General features: G+C 45.3%; 1 protein-coding gene across 3 annotated transcripts in view; it reads left to right on the top strand.

Annotated features, from left to right (window-relative positions):
* GTF2E2 (general transcription factor IIE subunit 2) overlaps positions 1-22,432 on the top strand; it is a 276,015-nt gene that overhangs the window by 79,210 nt on the left and 174,373 nt on the right. For all 3 annotated transcript variants that reach the window (XM_029601571.1, XM_029601562.1, XM_029601553.1), the window contains exons 3-4: positions 8,898-8,989; positions 19,174-19,281. In XM_029601571.1, the coding sequence (XP_029457431.1) occupies positions 8,898-8,989; positions 19,174-19,281 (200 nt within the window). The remainder of the gene's footprint in view (positions 1-8,897; positions 8,990-19,173; positions 19,282-22,432) is intronic.

Here is a 22,432-nt window from a genome sequence, read left to right as displayed (position 1 = left end):
CTCACCAGCCATCCTGCTAGGAGACTTCAACATCCATGTTGACTCCCCTTCTCCATCAGCCAATTGTGAAGCCCTCCTCTCTTCCCTACTAGCTATGGGCTTCAAACAAATTATTAATAAACCCACGCACAAAGCAGGACACACGTTGGACTTAATATTTACAAATGATCCAATCTCGCCCACTTCTGCTCCTTCCTGTACACCCATCCCGTGGTCAGATCACTCAATGATAGAAGCTGAACTATCCATAAAGAAAAAACAGACCACCAACATCCCTATATCCTCGATCTAATTCAGAAAACCTTGTTCCATGGAAGTTCTCAACAACACCCTTACCAAGGACCTATCTAACCTAGACCTTACAAATCCAGACAATGCTTTGAACTCCTGGCTAACTATCACCCGTGCAGCAGCGGATAAAATATGCCCCTTAACATCTAAAGAGATCAACCCAGCCCGCACCAATAAAAAGCCCTGGTTTTCTGCAGAATTAAGAAAAATCAAGCAAGACCTTCAACACAAAGAACGACGCTGGAGGAAGGATCCCTCGCCTACCACACAGGCTTCCTACAGAACGACAATGATATATTATAGAGCCACCATTCTTCACACAAAAAGGGACTTTTATGCCAAAAAAATTCACGGATTCCTATACGACCCTAAAATATTATTCTCATATGTGGCAGCACTCACCACCTCTATTCCTCCAGCAATCCCAGAAGAAGAGGCCCAAAACATATCCACTGAGCTGGCAATTTTCTTTGATAACAAAATAAAAAATTTACTTACCCCACCATCAACCTCCAATTCTACTTTAAACTACCAGCCTCCACCTTATCAAACCCACTCCTCAATGACTCACAAACAGTCCCTAGAATCTTTTGATCCTACATCACCCTTGGAAATTGAATCTATCATCAAGAAAATGAAGCCCTCGTCGCACCCAATAGACCAAATCCCGACCAAACTCCTTCTCACAATCCCAAACACCATCACCAAACCCCTGGCTGACATCATAAACTGCTCACTCACTCACGGAACAGTCCCGAACGCTTTAAAAACAGCCTCCCTGAAACCACTACTAAAAAAAACCCAACCTGGACCCATCCAACCCTATAAACTTCCGCCCAATCGCCAACTTACCGTTTATAGCCAAGATAATGGAAAAACTGGTCAACGCGCGTCTCACAGACTTCCTGGACTCACACGACATTCTACACCCATCACAATTCGGATTCAGGAAACACAGAATCTCTCCTTCTCTCATTAACGGACAACATCCTGATGGGCCTCGACAAAGGTCAATCATACCTGCTAGCCCTTCTAGACATCTCCGCTGCATTTGACACAGTTAACCACACAATCCTCATCATCCGCTTGATGGAAATAGGCATCTCAGGATCTGCACTCAGCTGGCTAAAATCTTTTCTAAGTGACAGATATTTCAAAGTAAAAATAATCAACAAGGAATCGTCCCCCATAGCGTCCAAGCAAGGAGTACCCCAGGGTTCCTCGCTTTCCCCAACCCTATTCAACATCTATCTTCTCCCTTTATGCCAACTACTCAAAAACCTCAACCTCATCTTCTTTATTTATGCAGATGATGTGCAGATCATTATCCCCATCAAGGATCCCATCTCCGACACTTTAAACTATTGGAACAGCTGCCTCCACGCTATTAATATCCTTCTCACGAGCCTCAGCCTGGTTCTCAATTCATCCAAAACTGAACTTCTGGTCATCTCCCCCAATGATAATAACCCATCTGCCAGCACCACAAACATACCATCAGTAAGTCAAGTGAGAGACCTTGGAACCACCCTAGACTCCAGAATGAACCTTAAAAAATTCATTAACAACACCACAAAAGAGGGCTTTTATAAACTCCATTTCCTAAAACAATTAAGACCTCTCCTTCACTTCCATGACTAAGATCTGTCCTTCAAGCCATATTATTCTCAAAAATTGATTATTGCAATGCTCTCCTGCTTCGTCTCCCGGCCTCCTCCACTAAACCTCTTCAGATGCTGCAAAACGCAGCAGCCAGGATCCTTACTAACACGCGCAGGCTGGACCACATCACTCCGATATTAAAAATACTACATTGGCTACCCATACACTTCAGAATACTCTTCAAGACTCTGACCATCATTCACAAATCCATATATCATCAATCCTCTCTACAACTCACAATACCCCTCAAATTACACTCCTCATCAAGGCCAACCAGATCTGCATACAGAGGCTCCCTCCAGGTTCCGCCTAGCAACTCCACTAAACACAACTCCATCAAAAAATGAGCACTATCCTCCGCTGGACCACATCACTGGAACTCTCTCCCACCTGACATACGCCAGGAACATTGTCATCTCACATTCAGAAAAAAATTGAAAACTTGGCTCTTCGCCCAAGTGTTTCGCTGAAGAAACCCATGGTATCTGCAAGGACCTCCAGCTTCACTAAGGAGCTGCTTTTCTAGAACCACCCGAGTATATTAACTTTTCAATTGAATCTCCACTATGTAAATTTGTATTTAAGTTTACCAGAGAAGCAACTGCGCCTTGCTTAGCGACTCTTCTATACATTTAGAATAGAAATTGTTAATCTATCTCTTTTTCTTCTAAAAGCCATGTTCGACGTCCCTGTTTTAATGTAACTTTCACTTCCTATGTTAACTGGTTCCCCCCCCTTGTTTATTGTAAACCGGTACGATAAGACCTTGTCTTGAGCATTGGTATATTAAAAGAACTTAAATAAATAAATAATCATAAGCCCAGAGATGAAGCAGGAAATACACTGGCGGTTACAGCTAGAGGTGCTTCAAACCGAAGCATCCCTCCAATCGGTTCCTCACCAAGTAATACTTGCGACGGATGCCTCCACCAGGGGAAAATTGACCTATTGGAGTCTCTTGGAGAGAGCGGGTACCAAGGGTGGGACAGGGAAAGAGAGAGGGTGCTGCAGGCTGGAGAAGGGCTGGCAGAAAACAAGAACTTTATATAATGATACAGGGGGCACTCACCAAGGGGGTCATATACTAAGCATTTTCCCCATAGACACAGAATGGGAGAAAAGGCTTAGTAAATCAAGCCCCAAGTGAGCACATGAGCAGCAGCACAACAGCAGAACGTATCTGTGTCTGAGCAACTGGTTGGCAATGTGGTTGTCTCATCGCTTGGCAACTGGCTCAAGAGCTGATTGGTTGGCAAGAGACTTAATACCAGGCCAGGAATCGAGGATATGTATACGAGAGAGACAGTATCTCAAAAGGGGCAGAGTGAGTATGGAGGCGGTCCAGAGAAAGGCAACCAAAATGGTGAGGGGGTTCTGTATCAAAAACCATGAGTTGAGAACGCTGAAGGAGAGGGGAGATATGATCCAGTCCTTTAAATTCCTGAATCACAAGAATCAAGCCTTTTCTAATGTAAAATTGTAGAATTAGGGGGGGACAGGATATGAAATTCCAAAGGGATAGACTTGGGAACAATGTCAGGCAATGTTTCTTCATGGAAAGGGTAGTGATAGTATGGAATGCCTGCCCCAAAGCAGTAGTGAATGCATGAATGGAAATGAAGTTCAAAAGACTTTGTAATAAATACAGAGGATCCCTAGTAGCTAAAATGGAAATAGCAGTTACTACCCTAAACTAAATAAAAAAAACAAAACAAAACTTGCTAGGCAGACTGGATGCACCACTTGGGTCTTTTTCTGTTATTTACTATGTTAACCAAGCTTATTGGGGGGGGGGGGGGGGGCAGGGAGCCAATAAGTTGAATGGATGGGTGACAGCAGTTCAGTTTGCTCATCCTTGCTCTAGGTTATCTCTATTTCTTAGTTATTTTGGAAAAATGTGAAATTTACATTACAGATATGTTGGCTTCAGGTCACATGCTTGTGGAAGCAGTTGGAGCACATGCTGCGTAGTAAGCGCACAAGGTTGCCAGACATACAACCTGAGGGTGTTATGTTCGTGTACCCTTGAGCCGGCTAAGGATGATGAAGGCGTGCTGCAGGAAGGCCCACAGCGGAAGTCGTAGCCAGAAGGCAGATCAAATCGTGAGACCAACTGAATCTTCACCACTGGAAGCCCGAGATCCCCCCGGGAGGAGCCCTTGAGGATCCGAGCTGCTTGGACTTATGTGCGGTCACCTGAAGACGAGAATCCGAAGAGTAGTACAGAAGTTGTGGAGCGAAGGGGGAGGTTGGAGCCAGGAGACCAGCAGGAACTTCACCACTGGAAGCCCGAGGTCCCCCCCCGGAAGGAGCCCGTGAGGACCCGAGCCGCTTGGACTTAGGCGAGGTCTCCCAGAAGGAGTGTAGAAGGAGAAGTCCGGGTCGAGACAGGCAGCAGTCAGGCAGGACGTGGAACAGACCAGGAGTCAGGGCAGGCGGCAAACAGCAGAGACTGGAGACAAGCCAGGAATCAAGACAGACAGCGAAGCAGAATACCAGACGAGGAGTCGAAGCCAGGAGCCAGGAAGACAGGCAAGCAGGAACAGGCTGGAACAGGGCAAGGAGGAACAGGAACAGCAACTAGATACTCCAAGGAGCGAACCTCGTTGCAAGGCAAAGCAGAGGTGAGCTGGGACTTCCTTAAATAGTCCCCAGCTGATGACGAGTTACTGGGGGCTGGACCGAGGTTTCCCACCTCGGCCCCTTTAAATCGGGCAGAGAGACGCGTGCGCGCGCCTAAGGGGTGGAGCCAGGCAAGACGTGCGGCCGGCATCCTCCTCGTGGAGAGGACGCCGAGAGAGGGCCCCGATGCGGCTGGCTGGAAAGCGGAGTGGGCTGCCAACGGGGGGACCCGCCGCGAGGTGGGGGGGGGGGGGGCTGTAGTGGCCGACCGTGGCCCATGTTCCTAACAGTGGGCCTCTTTTGGAAAAATCCAACAAAAACCCGGGCTGACATTATACTACAGTCTGCCCCTGACCGCCACAGTTGGTTGGGGAGCCCATACTGGACAGTAAAATATACAGGGAGTCTAGTCAGCTCAAGAAAGGGAATTGAAAATCAATTTATTGTAACATAGGGCGATATAACATGCGCTAACAGCATTCTGCCACATCCTAAGAGGGAAACACATCATGATCCAAACAGAGAATCAAATAGAATTTTTTTTATTAACATACAATGAGGCACAGGATCGTGGATCCTATGTCAGGATGGCAATGGGCAGACCTGAACAATTCAACACTGCAGACAACCTACTTACCTGGCATAGCCAACACTGTGGTGACAAACTCAGCAGAATATTCTGCCCCCATGAATGGTCACTGACTCAGTCTGAAACCGATCACCTTTTCCAGCTATGGGGACACTCGTGGATCGACCTCTTTGTAACAGAACAAAACAGAAAGCCATATCGATTCTGTTCCATTCTATTCAGTGATCTGAGAAGCTCCAGATGCATTCCTAATTCCTTGGAACACAGGCCTCATGTACACTTTTCCTCCAGTACTGCTCGTAGTGAGGACTGTTCAGAAATTCATATGGAAATGGGCCAAAATGATTTTAATCCCATTGATATGGCTCAGACAATCATGGTATGTCTATCTGATCCAGTTTTCCATCAAACCTCCCATGAGTCTGGGAGACAACATAGCTGTACAGGAGCTAAGCTTGATCCTACCAATTCAGTTAGAGCCCACCAGGTGCAAGCAAGAGCTTCCTTCATTGTACACCTATAGAGGACACACGTGAAGTGGCCAACTGGTTATCTGTTTGCATGTTCACTTTCCACTACTTTTGGATGCCTTGGCGGCTGCGGACAATGCAGTGGGCCAGGCAGCTTTGCATCATGCAGTTTCTAAATAGTCTGCTCTCCTCGGTGGAGTCCCGGCTGCTATATCTGATACACTGTGCTGCATCCCTCAGTTTGGAATTCCCCACAGATCATGACTAATTCAGCCCTGCTTATCAATGGAAAAATGTTGTTAGCTTACTGTAAATGGTGTTTTCCATAGATAGCAGGATGAATTATCCATGAGATGCCTGCCTTCCTCCCTGGATAGCAGACTGTCCTATCTACTAATTCTTGAAGCTTGGTTGTTATGGGTTTTCTGAATTGTATATAGAACTTCGTTATTCTAATGCTGAATTATTAATTTTATTGTCCTGTTTTTTTAAATTTTTAATTATGTTTGTTTTAATATGTAAATTGCCTCAGGTATTCCGTAATAGAATGTGGTATATATGCTTTTTAAACTAAATCAAATAGGTGGAAATTTGTATTGAATTAAACTAATAACATTTCTTGACTAGTTTTGGGAGCTATACTTTCTCCATCAACAAGCAGGAATGAATTAGCTATTATACATGAATGACATCATCTGAAGGTAATGATATGGACTCAGCTCTCAGAGCTCAGTAAAGACTTTATGGGGAGGTCAGTAGTGGCATAGTGAAATTGAAAGATGACGGGGAGCAATGTGTGGGGAAAGTTGACAAAGTAGCAGAAATATTAAACTATTACTTCAGTTTGGTGTTCACTAAAGAAGACCTTGGAGAAAACCGTTGTTGATTAGCAAGACTGAGGATGGGAGTGAAGTAGATACATTATCTTCTGTAAAGAGGTTGTATGGGAAGAGCTAGGAAACCTGAAAGTGGACAAGATCATGAGACTGGATGAGGTACACTCTAGGACAGTGGTTCTCAATCTTTTTTCTGTTGGGACACACCTGACAGATGGTTCTCACATGCGTGACACACTGAACACATGACCATCATAGGGCTAAATGTAAAAGTACAGTTTACATCCACAGGAACCCCCCTGACCCACAATTATGGATGTAAAGCAGAATTATGACATTCCCTGTACAACTCACATTACAAAAAATATATTCTAGTTCTAGTGTCATCTCAGTAACAGCAACACAAACTCCTACTACCAGGCTCAATAGCCCTACTTATGAAAAGACAGCAGTTTATCAGCAGTGCATGTCCTCTTGAGAAAATACAACAAATAAGACTGATACAAATGCTTATATGTTAGTAAAATACCTCACCTCGGTCATATACACAGAACCGACCTAATAAACTCCCAGGATCTGCAGTAATGCAGATAAACTAATCTGCACACAGTTACCATCTGTATTATGGAATTATTTATTTATTTATTTATTTCAGATTTTTATATACCGGCATTCGAGACAGCAGTCACATCGTGCTGGTTCACATAAAACAGGGGTGCATAGTAAACATAACTATAACAATGGTGCGGAAAAGGCAGTTACATATAACAGGGTGATAAGAACTTGGCTGAGAAGGAAGAGAAAGGACAGGTTATAATTCACACAGGTGATCAGGAATGCACTCAAACAGTAACAACCCTACCTATGAATAGGAAACACTACAAATATTAAATCAGGCCCTAAACACCAATACACCTCCTATTAGGAAAACAGAACTAGCAAGCAGCTATAGATTACAACACAGAAATAATTGTATAACTATACTAATAAGCAGAATAAATGTTTCACAACAACTATGAACAGAATAAAATCCAACAATTAAAAACTCATAAAAATTATTTAAAATTCTCCAAACACCAATAAAATGTTTCAAAACAGCAGACACATCACATAATATTCAGTACAAACACCAGTCACCTTCCCGAACAGTCTCTCTCTCTCATGCACATACACAGGCTTCCCATTTCCATGTTCTATCTTACATATACAAGCTTCTCACTCCCATGCTGTGTCTCACACACACCCAGGTTTCTCAGTCCTATGCTAGCTCTCGCCACATACACAGGCTTCTCATTCCCATAATCACTTTTTCTCTCTCACACACACATACCAATCACACTCACATACCAGTTTCTGTCTCTCACACACCAATCATCTCCTGACCAGTCTTTCTCTTAAACACACACACACTCACACACTAGTCACCTTCCCGAACAGTCTCTCTCTCTCATGCACACACACAGGCTTCCCACTCCCATGTTTTATCTTACATATACAGGCTTCTCACTCTCATGCTGTGTCTCACACACACCCAGGTTTCTCAGTCCTATGCTAGCTCTCGCCACATACACAGGCTTCTCATTCCCATAATCACTTTTTCTCTCTCACACACACATACCAATCACACTCACATACCAGTTTCTGTCTCTCACACACCAATCATCTCCTGACCAGTCTTTCTCTTAAACACACACACACTCACACACTAGTCACCTTCCCGAACAGTCTCTCTCTCTCATGCACACACACAGGCTTCCCACTCCCATGTTTTATCTTACATATACAGGCTTCTCACTCTCATGCTGTGTCTCACACACACCCAGGTTTCTCACTCTTTGAAGTCAGATATACCACTGATGATAAGCTTTTTATAGAAGAGCTTGGACAAGGATCTAGCCCTCAATTCATTGAGAGTACAGGTTGTAATTATTTCATGCTACAGGGGTCACGTTAAAGGCACTCATGTAGCAGCATACCTAGATGTAATGCATTTTTTGTGAAGAATGAAATGGATTCATCCACCATAAATTGTACAATTTAAGGTTTTTTTGTGCTTTGTTTATTTTTCAGATTTTTTTTCATTTAATTTTTCTTTGCTTTTCTTTTTGCTTTCTTGCTGTTTGTCATTTTTAGATTTGTTTGTTTTAATTTGTTTAATTTTTTTCTTATCACTGTCCCCTCCCTGCACCCTCTCTTCTGTGAGGGCAGGGTGCAGTCCAATCAGCTATTCCACCTCTGCAATTGTGTGTGTGTGTTTTTTTTTAAAAGAGGCTTCTTGCCCTGATCTGACATAAACACACACACAAATGCTGCAGGGTATAGAATAAAGAGTCTCTATAAATTGGTGCCTCTAGGGATTATGCTTAGTTATATTTGAGATGCTTCTAAATTTGATTAATGCTTTTATTATGTTTGTTTTATTAACAGATGCCAGCAATGGATCGTTTAACTTGAAAGCTCTTTCAGGAAGCACTGGGTATAGGTTTGGAGTCCTTGCTAAGATAGTTAACTACATGAAGGTAATTCTGATTTTCACTTTGGACATTTCCTTTTATTATTGCCCTGTCTTCATATATTTCAGCAGCTTATTTGGGGAGAACGAAGTAGCCTCTGTTTATAAAAAGGGAAATTTTAAGACCTGCGCATTTTATAAAATTAGTGTGTGCGTATTGCAGTGAAAGTATATCTTAAACAAATAATGATATACCTCATTATTTCTGAGGGGAAATGGCTGTGCGTGTCCTGTCCCAGGCGTCCTCTCCCCCGGCTCAGGCCAGGCCAGTATGCATATGGGTGCCGGACTGGGAGGGAACTTCCTAAACCCCCTACCTAACCCGTCTCCCTTTTCCCCTATCCGCCCCAACCCCTTAAACCCCGCTGACTAACCTTTTTTTTTTGTTTGTTTTAGAACTCACCTGCTCTCCGGAGCAGTAGCAGATTACACGGGGCGGTCGGCTGCCAGCGTGCACTTCAGTGGGTCAGTGCCTAATGGTGCTGTCAGTCCCTGTACCTGCCCGCCCCTTTTTGGCAAACCTGTTCTTCTGCGTGCATTGGGAGATACATGCATGGCCATGGGCATTTGAAAATCCCCGTGGTGCACGCGTATCTCCCGGTTTTCATGCGGGCAGGGCTTTTAAAATTAGCCCTAAATTGAATTGTCACTTGCTGGATTTGCTTTTTTTTTTTTTTTTTTTTTTTTTTTTATTATTTAAGCTTTTTTATTGAAAGTGTGCAGAAAACATACAATTGTAGCAAGAACGAATAAACAATGAACAAGAAAAACAAGGCATCACGACAAGAGATATCGTTCAATTTACATATCAGTGTGCAACCACTCCCTGGACTTTCCTTTTAATATCCCCTCCCGTCCACCCCCCTCCCACCCCACCACATGCTGATAATAAGAAATCAAAGAGAGTGAAGAGTAATCACTGGCAATACAGGCTTGTTGGAGGAACAATATGGGAATGAGAAGCTCTATAGTCTTTGTTTCGCGTGCCAATCTCTATACGGCTTCCACACCTTCCGAGCGGAGGCTACCTCACCGGCCCGAAAGGAACTAACACTGTCATGTAGCAGACTAAGAGTCCATAACCTGCCATAAATTTTCTCGAAGGCAATAGGTCCAGGCAATTTCCATTCCAGGGCAATCTGGCATTTTGCAGCAGAGACGATGTATGTAACTAATTTTCCCTGCATGGCTGGCAATTCAAACGGTAAATTCAACAACACTTGCTCAGGCGTAAGGACTATCTCAAGCTCCAAGACCTCATGAAGAAGGGAGGCCAAGTCAGCCCAAAATTCCATTAAATAGGGGCATGTCCACCACATATGATAAAACGTACCTTCTTCCCCACACCCCTTCCAGCACCGATTATCATAGGTGGATTTGAACTGGTGCAACCGAGAAGGCGTATAATACCAGCGTAGTAAAATCTTATATCTATTCTCTAATAACTGTGAGTAAGGGAGCCCTTTTTTCGTACCTACAAATATCTGATCCCATGTCTCGTCTGACAAGGATCGTGCCAAATCTCTCTCCCAAGCCTGCATATATGCGGGTTTAACTATAGGGTCTTTATTTAGATAATTATAAACCTGTGAGATGGCTTTCCGTAAAGTATCCGCTTGGTCGCACCACGACTCAAATTGTGTCTTACCCAGGGCCATATCAGCTCCCACGTTTTCCACCTGAAAAAAATGTCTAAGTTGAAGGTAGGAAAACACATCACCCGAGGGCAAACCATACCTCTCTTGTAAGGATGCGAATGAGATAAGTCCCTCTAATCCCCACAATTGGCCAAAGTTTTTAATGCCTTTCTGGTTCCAACGGCCAAAAGTTCCAGATACCCCGCCTAGAGGGAACCTAGAGTTCGTTTGGAAGCTGGAACTATAATAGTACCGTCTGTCCCCTGTCAACGGTTTCCTCCACCTATCCCAAGTCGCGACGGCCCGGATAGTCGAGGCATTAGCCTTCGCCAAGGGGGGACGCGTACCCCCAGGCTGCCACAATATGGAACTGAGTGAGGTCGTACCCACTTGTGCTTGTGCTATGACCGCCCATTGTTTCTGCTCTTTTAATCTGTGCCAATCAAACAGAGCTCTCAATTGGGACGCTGCCAGGTACCACCTCAAATTGGGAACTCCCAAGCCTCCCCGTAAGCGAGGTCGGTACAGGACCGCTCTAGAGACCCTCGGGGGACGTCTCCTCCAGATGTAGGAAAAGATACGCCTCTGCCAGCCATTTACTATCACATCAGGAATTTGAATCGGGAGCGCCTGAAACAAATATCCAAGACGAGGAAGCACATTCATTTTTACGGATGCTATCCTCCCCGTCCAAGATAGATAGAGCTCTGACCAGCGATCCAGATCATCAAAAATCTTACGGATCAGGGGGGGATAATTCAGCTGGTAGAGCTCCGCGGGATCTTTACTAATGTATACTCCCAAATACTTTATTTTGGAAGCCGCCCACCGGAACTGAAACCGTTGTTTAAGGGCCAGATGCTCCGAGTTAGATAGAGTAATGTTAAGAATCTCGGACTTATCTATGTTGAGTTTAAATCCGGAAACCGCCCCAAACGTTTTTAATGCTTCCAAAGCTTCTTGAAGCGACGTGGATGGCTCGGTCAGGGTAAACAAAATGTCGTCCGCAAACATAGACATCTTATAGGACCCATCTCCTATCTCAACCCCTCGGATCCGCGAAGTAGTACGCACTGTGGTAGCCAGTGGCTCCAAAAACAAGGCGAACAATAACGGGGATAAGGGACAGCCCTGCCTAGTGCCCCTCTGAATACTAAATGCTTCTGAGTAGATACCGTTGACTTTCACCCGAGCCGAGGGGTTAGTATACAGGACCTGCAACCACGTTAAAAATTTATCCCCAAAATTCATGGCCTTCAAAGTCTGAAATAAAAACTGCCAGTGCACCAGATCAAAGGCCTTTTCTGCATCGACAGAGAGCAAGACCATCGGCTCCCCTTCCCGTCTGGCCCACCCGATTAAGTCTACAATTTTATGGATGTTGTCCGCTGCCATGCGGCCCGGAATAAATCCGGCTTGATCCGTGTGTACCAGCTTCCCCATGACACTGTTCATCCGATTTGCCAGAATTTTAGCTAAAAGCTTAAGGTCAATGTTAAGAAGTGAAATAGGCCGATAGGAGCCGCACTGGGTGGGATCTCTACCGGGTTTTCCAAGGATGGTAATTCCGGCTTCATTAGATCCCGAACGCAGGAGATCTCCCTCTCGCAAGGCGTGGAACAGTTCCCCAAGTAGTGGGATTAAGGAGTCAGCAAATGTTTTGTAAAAATAGGGCGTGTAGCCATCAAGGCCAGGAGCCTTATTTGCCTTAAGATCCTTAATAGCCCATTGTATTTCCAGGGGTGTAATCTCTTGGTCAAGCCTCTGCCGTTCATCTGGGGTTAAGACAGATAAAGTAACACTATTAAGATAGCCCTGGACCTGGTCTGCTGTTATATGAGTGTCAGCAGCATATAGGGTACCATAAAATTCCTGGAATCTCCTACGGATATCTGGGGGAGATGTCAACAAGTCCCCACCTTCAGCCCGAATGCCCAGAATTTGACTCTGTGTTTGCCTACGCTTCAAAAATCTGGCTAAAAGTTTCCCAGACCTATTTCCCCAAGCATATCTTTCTAAATTCAACATTTTCAATTTGTCAGTCAACTCTGTCGTGGCTAGTGCGTTCAACTCCGCCCTAGCCTGCTGTAAGGAAGTATATATTGCCCCCGAGAGCGTAATTTTGTGTTCCCTGGCCAAGGTCTCAATCTTCTGAAGGAGTACCCGCTTGTGCGCTGTTTTAACACGTTGCTTGTAGGCACCCTGAGAGATACATTTACCTCGCAAGACTGCTTTAAGGCAGTCCCAGAGCAGAGTGGGCGCCCCTTTATTATGAGCAATATACTCTTGAATATCAGCAATTAGCTGGTGACAAAATTGTTCATCCCGCAGTAAGGTGTCATTCATCTTCCATGTCTTAATGCCTGTATCGGCATTAGTTCCCAGCAACTTTAAAGTAATGGGGGCATGGTCTGACCATGTAATACTCTGCACATCTACATCCCCAATCCGGCCCACCAATAAGGAATCAATCAAAAAGAAATCTATACGTGAATAGGAGTGATGGGAAGCTGAAAAGAATGTATATTCTCTACTTGATGGGTTCTGCTGCCGCCAGGGATCCACCAGATTCCATGTGCCCATAAGAGACTTTAGGCGTTTTCGATGGGATCGGGACCCTTCTTGAGCTCCTCTGGAGGTATCTAAAAGGGGATCCAGGGCCAGATTAAAATCGCCCACAACTATTAATAGGCCTTCCCCATGTTTATCCAATAACACATCTAGCTGGGAATAAAAATCTCGCTGGTGATCATTAGGCGCATATATATTCAATAAGGTATAAGTGGTCCCCTGATGGGTAAAACATACAAGCACATATCGCCCATTCTCATCACTAATATGTTTACGGATAACATAATCCTCCCCCCGACAGAAAAGAATACAGACACCAGTATATTTCGCCTTTGGTCTGGCTGCCGAAAAAACCTTGTGAGTAAACTCTGGCCATTGGAGCAGATGCTCGTATCGTTTAGACAGGTGAGTCTCTTGTAGGCATATTATCTGGGCCTTTAGGGATCTAATATCTTGCCGCAGAAGATGCCTTTTCCTTGGGGTATGGAGCCCCTTAACATTAAGTGACAGTATATGGACCGCCATAAAGCAAAGGAAATACCATCCACTGGTGACTCAGGTGCGGCATATATACAACAACCAGAAATCCATCATGTCCCAGAACATCCCTCCAATTCCCCCTTGCACAAAATGAACCTCCCCCAGCCCATGTACAAGCCTGCAAATAATAATAAGTACCATGACCATGTCTCTTCACCTTCCCCCTTCCCCCTTTCCCCCCCCCCTTTCCCCCCCTTAGCATGACGCGCCACCACTGCATGGCGCTTCTGCCGAAGCAGAGGAGACCAATGAAGTCCCTGTAGCAGCCCGCCACCACTCCAGTGCCTCCCTCCATAGTCCAGTAACCGAACTGTCAATAAACATCCAGGCGCAAAACAAAGGGACTGCGGTCCCCGATGCAACAGGCATCCTTACAAGACCCGTCTATCAAAATGTGGGACTCCAGCCGGACGTCGCTCCACTAAAACCCGTTAAAGAATGAAATCGTGCGTAGATACTCAGCCGGATGAGCAGGGAGAAGCACTTCATGTGCCAACTCGTTTTTCCGTCGGCTCCACGAGCTGTCCACTTGCATTCCTGCGCAACCGACGCCCGCCATGCTCTACCCGCTGCCATCGCCTGACCTCCGGCCTCGCACGTTGTGGCTGCGGTGCTGGAACGTGAACTGGAAAACCTGCTGCCGTCAAAATGGCCGCTGCTTCCGAAACATTAAGAGCCTTGAGGTGACTCCTTGAATGGTAACCGCTATGCCCCCTGGAAACAGCCAGCGATAACGAAGTTTCTCCCTGCGAAGCACTGCGGTGACAGGTTGGTATTCCTGCCGTTTTTTCAGGGTGATGGATGATATATCGGCATACACCGCAATTTGATGCGATTCCCACTGCCAAATTTGCTGTCTGCGCGCCGCAGCCAGGATCCGTTCCTTAACAGGGAATCTCAAAAAGCAGGCTATGATGTCGCGCGGCTGATTGCTGCCCCGCGGGCCCAGAGTACGATGTGCTCTCTCAATCGCAATGTCTAACTCCGACTCTAGCTGTTCCCCGGGAGTTTCAGACGATAGAAAAAACTTGCTTAGGGAGCGCACCACTGACTCACAGTCTGCATAAAGGTCTGTCTCTGGGACGCCCCGAAATCGCAGATTACATCTGCGACTTCTATTTTCGAGATCCTCCAGTTTAGCTGTAACTTCAATGCATTTCTGGTTAAGAGAGGACTCTTCTTCCTGTAGTTGATCCAGACGCATTGCTTGGCCCTCCAGCCGGATATCGCACTCGTCCACCCGTCGGCCGATGTCCGCCATATCATCCCGCAGTTCCGCCATTTTCTCCAGCATCTCACGTTTATTCGTTTTCATATCCTGGCGAAGATCCTGGAACCAGCGCCGAAATTCATCCCTGGTAGGGATATTGGTGTCTCGCTGCCCCAGTTCCGTCTCGGAGTTGTCGCCCTCCTCCATCGCGGAAGCAGTTTCGTCCGGTGAATCGCGGCCCGCAGTGAGCCCCTCATCCTCTTTCCCCTTCGTGTAAGAAAACTGCTTCAAATCGGGGCCCTTGCGTTTAGAGGCCATGGCTAGTAATAAGTAGTGAGATCTGGGGTTGCGGGATGCTCGCCTAGATGCAGAAAGGGGACGGATGGTGCTCGATTCTCAACAAAGATAGCGCGAGGCACTCCGGAGCTACTGACTCAGGCTGCCATTCAGGTTGGTGACGTCACTCGTCTCCCCTGCTGGATTTGCTTTTTAAGCTGCGTAAGACAACTGTCCTGCAGAATTCCTGGAATGAATTGCCTGTTGCAATGCTTCAGTATAAAAATGGCAGTGCTACATAATCATTCAGTTTTGCTCAAATCAGGCGATCCACTCTTATTCCCTCCACATTAATAAACTAGCTTGTTATCTTACTCCCATGTTCTTAGAATTAATGGGGACAAAACATTGTTTTTGTATTGTTTTGCTTAAATTAGGAAACCCAGGATTCATCCTTTGGCTCAGAGGTTCCAGGTCTAGATCCCTCCATCTGACTGGGCCAGCTGGTTCTAGGTGTGCCAAAGAGGTGGTACCCTCAGACCCAGGGAAGTAGGGATTACTTTGGCAGCTTCTGCCAGCCAATGAGCAGTGCTGAGAGTATGTTTTAGAAGAGGCATTCTTCTAGCCTTTGAGGTAGTGAGGGAAACTGGTACCACCAAGGCATGCCACTTGTGCGCAAACAGCACATGGCACTCTGCCTATGGGCGCCAAAACCTTAAATCCAGCATAGTCAGCTGCCAGCCGTGAAACACAACTGATTGTAAGATATTGCTTCTTATCCTCACCAGTTTTTTTTTTGTCTTCCTTGTTAGTTCTCCATCAGGAGCTTCAGGCGAGACCAAGAATAAAAATAACCAAAATTAGAATATCCACTTCAAATATGGCTATCTTTTCATGACTATAATTTTACTAATTTGCTGACACAGGTTTTTCGTATGCACACTGGAATATGAGATCTTGTTGAGCAAGGATAAGGGAGAGGAGTGTATGGATGTCACAGGTGTCCTGTCTGCTTCTTTCCTATTTATTCACTGTTGTCTTGCTTCCACAGCAGCTTGTCTGTTTCTGTTACTAATGCTATTCATGCTTTACTCAGCATAGTTTCTGTATTATACTGCCAACTGATCAGCCTGCATGTTCACAGATTTTGCTGTATTCAGCGCAGCTGGATCTAAAGGGCTAATTTCTGACTGAAAGCAGAGGTGTCTGGGAGTTTTCTAGCCTCCTGGGTTTTTTCAGCCATCTCTGGTCAGTACTGGTCAGACTATATGAATCAACAGCAAACCTGGGCAACCCTGCATAATTATTTTCATTTTGTTTGTGGCCCAGACTATGCTGGTTGCTGTAATATTCAGTTTATTCACAGTAAGACTTTAATTGTTTTGACTGTTAATAAAGTTTGGAGTTGTAGAAGCGGCCCCTGTGAGTAAGAACCAAATTAAGCTCTATATGTTTAAGAAATAGAAAATGCATAGCAGAGATAAAATAACAGGTACAGTAGGCAGAAGCAGGTGCAGTCCCCACCTTACTCTCCTTTTCCCTAGTCTTCTCTGTCCTTCAGGACCTCCTTTTGCGGTTTTTTCCTCTAATTAAGGTGGGTGGGAGCGGCAGGGGCTGTCCTGGTTCTGTGTGTCTTTCTTCTGATTGGCTGGCGGATTCTGCTATATAGTTCTCAGGCATCTTGTCTTTTGTTCTTTCATTGGATGGGTTCCCTGTGGCCTGGCTCTTCAGCCCTACTTCCCTGCAGCCCTGCTGCACTTTGCTGCTGCTTCTGCTTCCTGTCAACAGAGGGCATTACCCTGATTTCTCTCCTCCTCTTCAGTGGCAGCAGGGGTGATGTTTGGTTCTTGCCAGCAGTGAAAATCAATCGATCTGAAATAAGTAGGCAAGCATATTTTTTAATCCTAGTTACGTGGTGATGTGGATCTGTTTTACTGTTTAGACTGTCATCATATACAGGTTTGATTGTGAGGACTATGAGAAATGCTTTTTCTTTTTTTGCTGTGGTTGTTTTTTTTTTTTTTTTTTTTTTTGCAAGTGCGGAAGAAAAGTTTTCTCTGCAGCCTGCAATGGAACAGTCTAATCACCATTCTCCTGGATGTACTGACACTGTACCAGAAGTACACTTAAGGGTGTCAGCCAGTAGTGCCCCTTGGTGCTTTATAGGGTTCTTCATTTTCAATTTAAACCAGTTTTCACCAATAAATTCCCAGGCTTTTCTAAAAGTAACAGTCTGTTTAAGCCAAATTTCTCCCTAATTTTAGGCTGATTAAGGAGCAGGTTCATAGCTGCAGATGCAGCATTTCAAGGCCTTCCGCCACTGCTGAAAACCAGTGCAGGCCAAAGCATGTGCTGAATTTCAAGTCCCACCTGTGGATGTGCTCACCGATGCGACATTTCAAGTCTTGCCTCCCCTTCCCAACCAGCCAAAGTGTCTGCTGTCAGGTGATGCCAATGTAGTGTTTGAAGCGGCTCCCTGTACCAGAACCAATTCCCAGCATGCTTCCTGACCCGGCATAAAAGCAGAAGTACAGTGCTGTAGAGCGCAGGAGCCATATCAAGCAAGCTACCAAATAACATAGTAACGATGGCAGAAAAGAGACCAAGTGGTCCATCCAGTCTGCCCAGCAAGTTTCTTATGGTAGTAACTTCCGCTCCATGCAGTTTACCCCTATGTTTCTGTTAAAGGTAGTAATTGCTGCCTCATGCTGGTTATCCCCCCAAGCCTTTTGTTAAGGATAGTAATATTTACAATCAAAATCAAGCAACTATCAAATTCATAACAAAATTACAGCTAGCAACATTTTTATGGGGTGAGCAACCTTCTTGATAATTCAGACAATGCTGCTTGAAAGTGCTTTGCTTTTGGCCGTCGTAACAGTCCTGTGCTTTTCCCCCTAATGTCTGCATATCAATACCCCGAACTGTAAAGGTCAGGGCCCAGCACTGGCTGTTGTCTGAATCCAGTTTTTATTTTTGCCCCCTCCGTCAAAGCAGAGAGCAATGTTGCAGTTGCGTCAAAAGCATCAAGGCTAACTGGTTAAGGATAGTAGTCCCCATGCCTTTGTTAAGGATAGTAAATACTGCTCTGTGCAGGTTAGCCCCATGCACTCATTCCTTCATTTCCAACTTCTAACTTTTAGGGGATCCACAGTCTTTATCCCATGCTTTTTAAATTTGTTTACTGTTTTTGTCCTTGCCATGTCTTCTGGAAGGGCATTTCAGGCATCATTCACCCTCTCTGTGAGGGTGGTGGAATGTGGATCCATCTCCAGTAAGGATGAATGCTGTTACACTGGAAGGGGGAGAGGGTGATACTTGGGGACAGGGAGAAAGGAGGGGGTGTGCCAGGCAGAGGTTGGGGGAGAAAGGGATATACTGCTGGGTGGATGGGCGAATCTGCTTAATATTGTTTTACTGTCTACCAAAATAAACTTCAATATTTACTTGGAAAAATAAGTAGTCATTTTATTCCACTGATTTTTCTTTATTTTTGTTTTTGTCAAAATAAACCCTGATAAATTCCTAGGAAAAATAAAAAACAAACCCTCCCCCCTAAAAATGAAGATTCATATTTATAATACAATCCTATTTGGTACCATTCATAGTTTTGTTTCTTCTCCCTAAATGCTTTCCCTATCACCCCTAGTGCTGATGTTTTACAACAGCTCCAATTCTTGTGACTTGGTTGCTCATATCAGTGCCTGTTGAGAGCCCTTTGGCAAAGTGTAACAGGAACCCAGGGCTCAAGTGTTTGTTGCAAAGGTGACTTCAGCAGTGTGTATGGATGAGAACTTTGCCTCTGCAGTGCTCCTGTCTTGAGCTGGCTCAAGGGACAGGAGTCCAGGCCAGGAATTGGAACTCTTGCAAGACATTGGGCTGCACCTCCTATCTGGTGTTTGGGAAGAATCTAAGCAATGATCTTATAGATTCTGTAATAACTATTTCTTTCTGTAGACACGGCACCAGCGGGGAGACACCCATCCTCTGACTCTAGAAGAAATACTGGATGAAACACAGCACCTAGATATTGCACTGAAACAGAAACAATGGTTAATGAGCGAGGTAAAGGAAGCAAAGTATAATCCTCTTTGACCTCTGAACTCTAGTAATATGTGACACTTGTACTGAGAGTTACCACTAGTGGGTGAGTCACCAGAGACCGCATAAACAAAAATCAGATAAGCAGGTTATAGTTTTGAGTGAACTACTTGTAGTATTGACAATATTAAAGCTGTGAGGGGTAAGGACATTATTGGACATGGAGAAAAATGTGAAAAGCAATATCTATAAATTATACATTAAATTGTAATGGAAACTGGATCCATTGTAGTCAGCCCCTTTCTAGCATTTCATGGAGCACTTCTTATGGGTTAAAATCAGCATTTATGCTTTTGCTGTAATTTAACTCATTTAGATTTTATATTTATTTGTATTTATTATTTTCCTTTTGCAATAAGAAATTCACTCATGACAATCTTAATAATGCCCCCCCCACCTATTCTCTACCCCCTCTCCACCCTCAACACAGGTTTTATTTCCTTCTATTAAAAAAAACACTTCTCAAATGCGGTAAGTATGTTTACTTAACAGAAGAGGGATTTATTGGTACAGTTGAATCTCTCTATTTGAAAGAAGCAAAGCAAGCAGACCAAGTTTGCTGAATTTTAAGTTTGGAATTTTTCTAGTCGTAATTTCACCTGATAGTATGGAATATTTACAAAATTAGTCCCAGAAAAAAAAGGAAGATAAATATAGAATGCAGAGAAGTGGTCAACAAGAAAACACTAAAATAAGGAGCAATCCATAAATTGCATTGCTCAAATCACTGTCATTTGGTATGGCCAGCATCTGTTTAGTATTAGTTCCAAAAAATATTTCACTATTATGTGCTTATTTTTCAAATAGTTTGGCCTTTTTTTCATCTTTTCTTTCTTCTGATTAACTTAGTTGATTTTTTCGAAGCTTTTGATTTAAAATCTGTCATGTTACTCCATACACTATTCAGATTCCTTTTTTTTTAAACTCTAGATTGGGAGGACCAATAATGGTGCAGAGCTAAAAATGTTATTATTGCAGATGTTCCCCTGATACAGGTACTTTGTGTCAGGGCTTGACTGGGTCAGGAGTTTGAATAGCATATGGGAGCAATATCACCATTTGAAAGTTTGAAGTTGCACAGATTCACACAGACTGAAAATGTTTAACAATGACTGCTCTACGCTCAAGTTAGGAAGTTGTGGCAACATTTGAACTTCTTAGACATGTGCAGTTTCCATGAGTTGATTTCTCATCAAGAGCTTTGAAAAAAAACATAATTTAAAACAATTTGGAACTAAAATTGAGCAGATGCCTGCCATTATTATGTGATTGCTCCTTGTTTTCTTCTTGATCACCGTTTTGCATATTATATCTACAAAATTAAACATGTACATAGGGAAGGGAGTCCCTATTGATGTGGAGTATTGATTCTCTGAGGACAAGCAGGATGGTAGTCCGCACCAGTGGGTGACATCATCAGATGGAGCCTGGCACGGTAAACTTTTGTCAAAGTTTCTAGAAACTTTGGGGCACTGAGATGCCCAGCATGCCACTATCCACGTGTCCATGTGGGGTCTCTTCTTTTCCACGGAGCTATTGTCTCGCGGATATGGAGCTCACGCTATTTTTCCTGGAAAACATCCACGTTCGAGTTTTTCTCGGTTCTGCTCCTGTGCTGAGTCCCTCGACATCGCCTCGGCCCTAGCTATTGGACGTCATGGTGAGTTTTTGTGTTATTCACGGTCTGTATCTTGTGTCTGGGGGCATCACACGATGTCAGGGGGTGTCACTTTTGTGCCCAAATGACCCCCAAGGGTCGCCATGTGTGCCTTGACAAAATGGAGAAGCTGTTCAGCCCCAGGATGTCTGGTCCCTTGGCATCGACGCCCTTGGGGAAAGGGGAGCCGGCGGCTGCTGGTCCCGTGTTGTCTTCTTCGCCAGATCCCCAGGTTGAATTGGGTGCTAGGGACTGGCCTAGTTCCATTTCTTCTCGTTCCAGGTCCTGGTTTTCTCCATCTCCCTATGTCAAGGAAAGACCGGGCTGAGCACCGTGGGAAATTGAGAAAGAACCGTCATCGGTCTCCGTCCTCGCTGAGACCTGGCTCTGGAAGGCACCAGCATCGACCGAGATGCTCTCAAAGCGGTCCCGGCCTGGGGAAGCTGCGGTCCCCACCGATTCTGGTGTAGGACACTGGTCTCCCTCGGGGCTCCGTGGGAGTCCAGGTCACACCTTTTCCTTCTTCTCCGGCCTCCTTTCTTTGGCAGCATTTGAGGAGGAGTTAGAGTACAGAGTGTAGGGCTCCTCTGACCGCCAACCACAAGGCATTGAGCCGTTAGCCCCACTGGGGCCGCCAACGATGCCAGAGCCTGTGCCATCATTGCTGGCACTGTTGCTTCTTAGTGTGCTACTGACGCAGCCGATGCCGGTGCCCCAGGCGCCCTCAATGTCCCGGGGAGCACCGATGCTTCCCCTGATGGAGTCCATTCCCTTCGCCGATTCCTGTTTGGACTGGTGGCTCTGCTTACTTGGATGACTCTGTGGCCAGTGTTGTCCGAGCCTCTACCGGATCCCTTGAAGCCCCAGGGGCTTCTGATGCCCTTGGTGCCATCAATGCCTCGGGCCAAGGGCGTAGTTCAGGCTCCCCAAACTGTCCCCAGGCGACCTGAGTGAGGAGGACGCCCCATATGACCCATGGGGGGATGCATCCGAATCCTCCTCAGAGGAATCTGAGGACCTTCTCTGAGCTGTCTCCTCCGGAGGAGAGGCATTGATCCCCTCCCGAGGATCTGACATTTGCGGGCTTTGTACGGGCCATGGTGGAGTCTGTTCCTTTCCAGCTCCTGACAGAAGAGGATTCCTGACACAAGATGCTGGAGATCCTCCAGTTTGTGGATGCGCCTAAGGAGGCGGTGGCTGTCCCAGTTCATGACATTTTTATGGACTTTGTCTAGCTCTGGGAACACCCCATCTCAGTACCCCCGATGAACAAGAAGACTGAAGCAGTGTATCTGGTCCAGCCCACCAAGGGGTTTGAGAGGCGTCAGCTCCCGCAACGAGAAGCAAAGCGTTCTCTAACACATGCCTCGGCTCTCCCGGGCCGAGAATACAGAGCCCTGGACACCCTAGGGAGGAAAGTTTTTCAGGGCTCCATGCTGGCGGATTGTATTGCCTGCT

Source organism: Rhinatrema bivittatum, chromosome 1 (assembly GCF_901001135.1).
Source record: "Rhinatrema bivittatum chromosome 1, aRhiBiv1.1, whole genome shotgun sequence".
In the NCBI taxonomy this organism is placed as follows: domain Eukaryota; kingdom Metazoa; phylum Chordata; class Amphibia; order Gymnophiona; family Rhinatrematidae; genus Rhinatrema; species Rhinatrema bivittatum.
The sequence above is the reverse complement of the archived record's forward strand: the minus strand, read 5'-3'. Positions and strand labels throughout refer to the sequence as shown.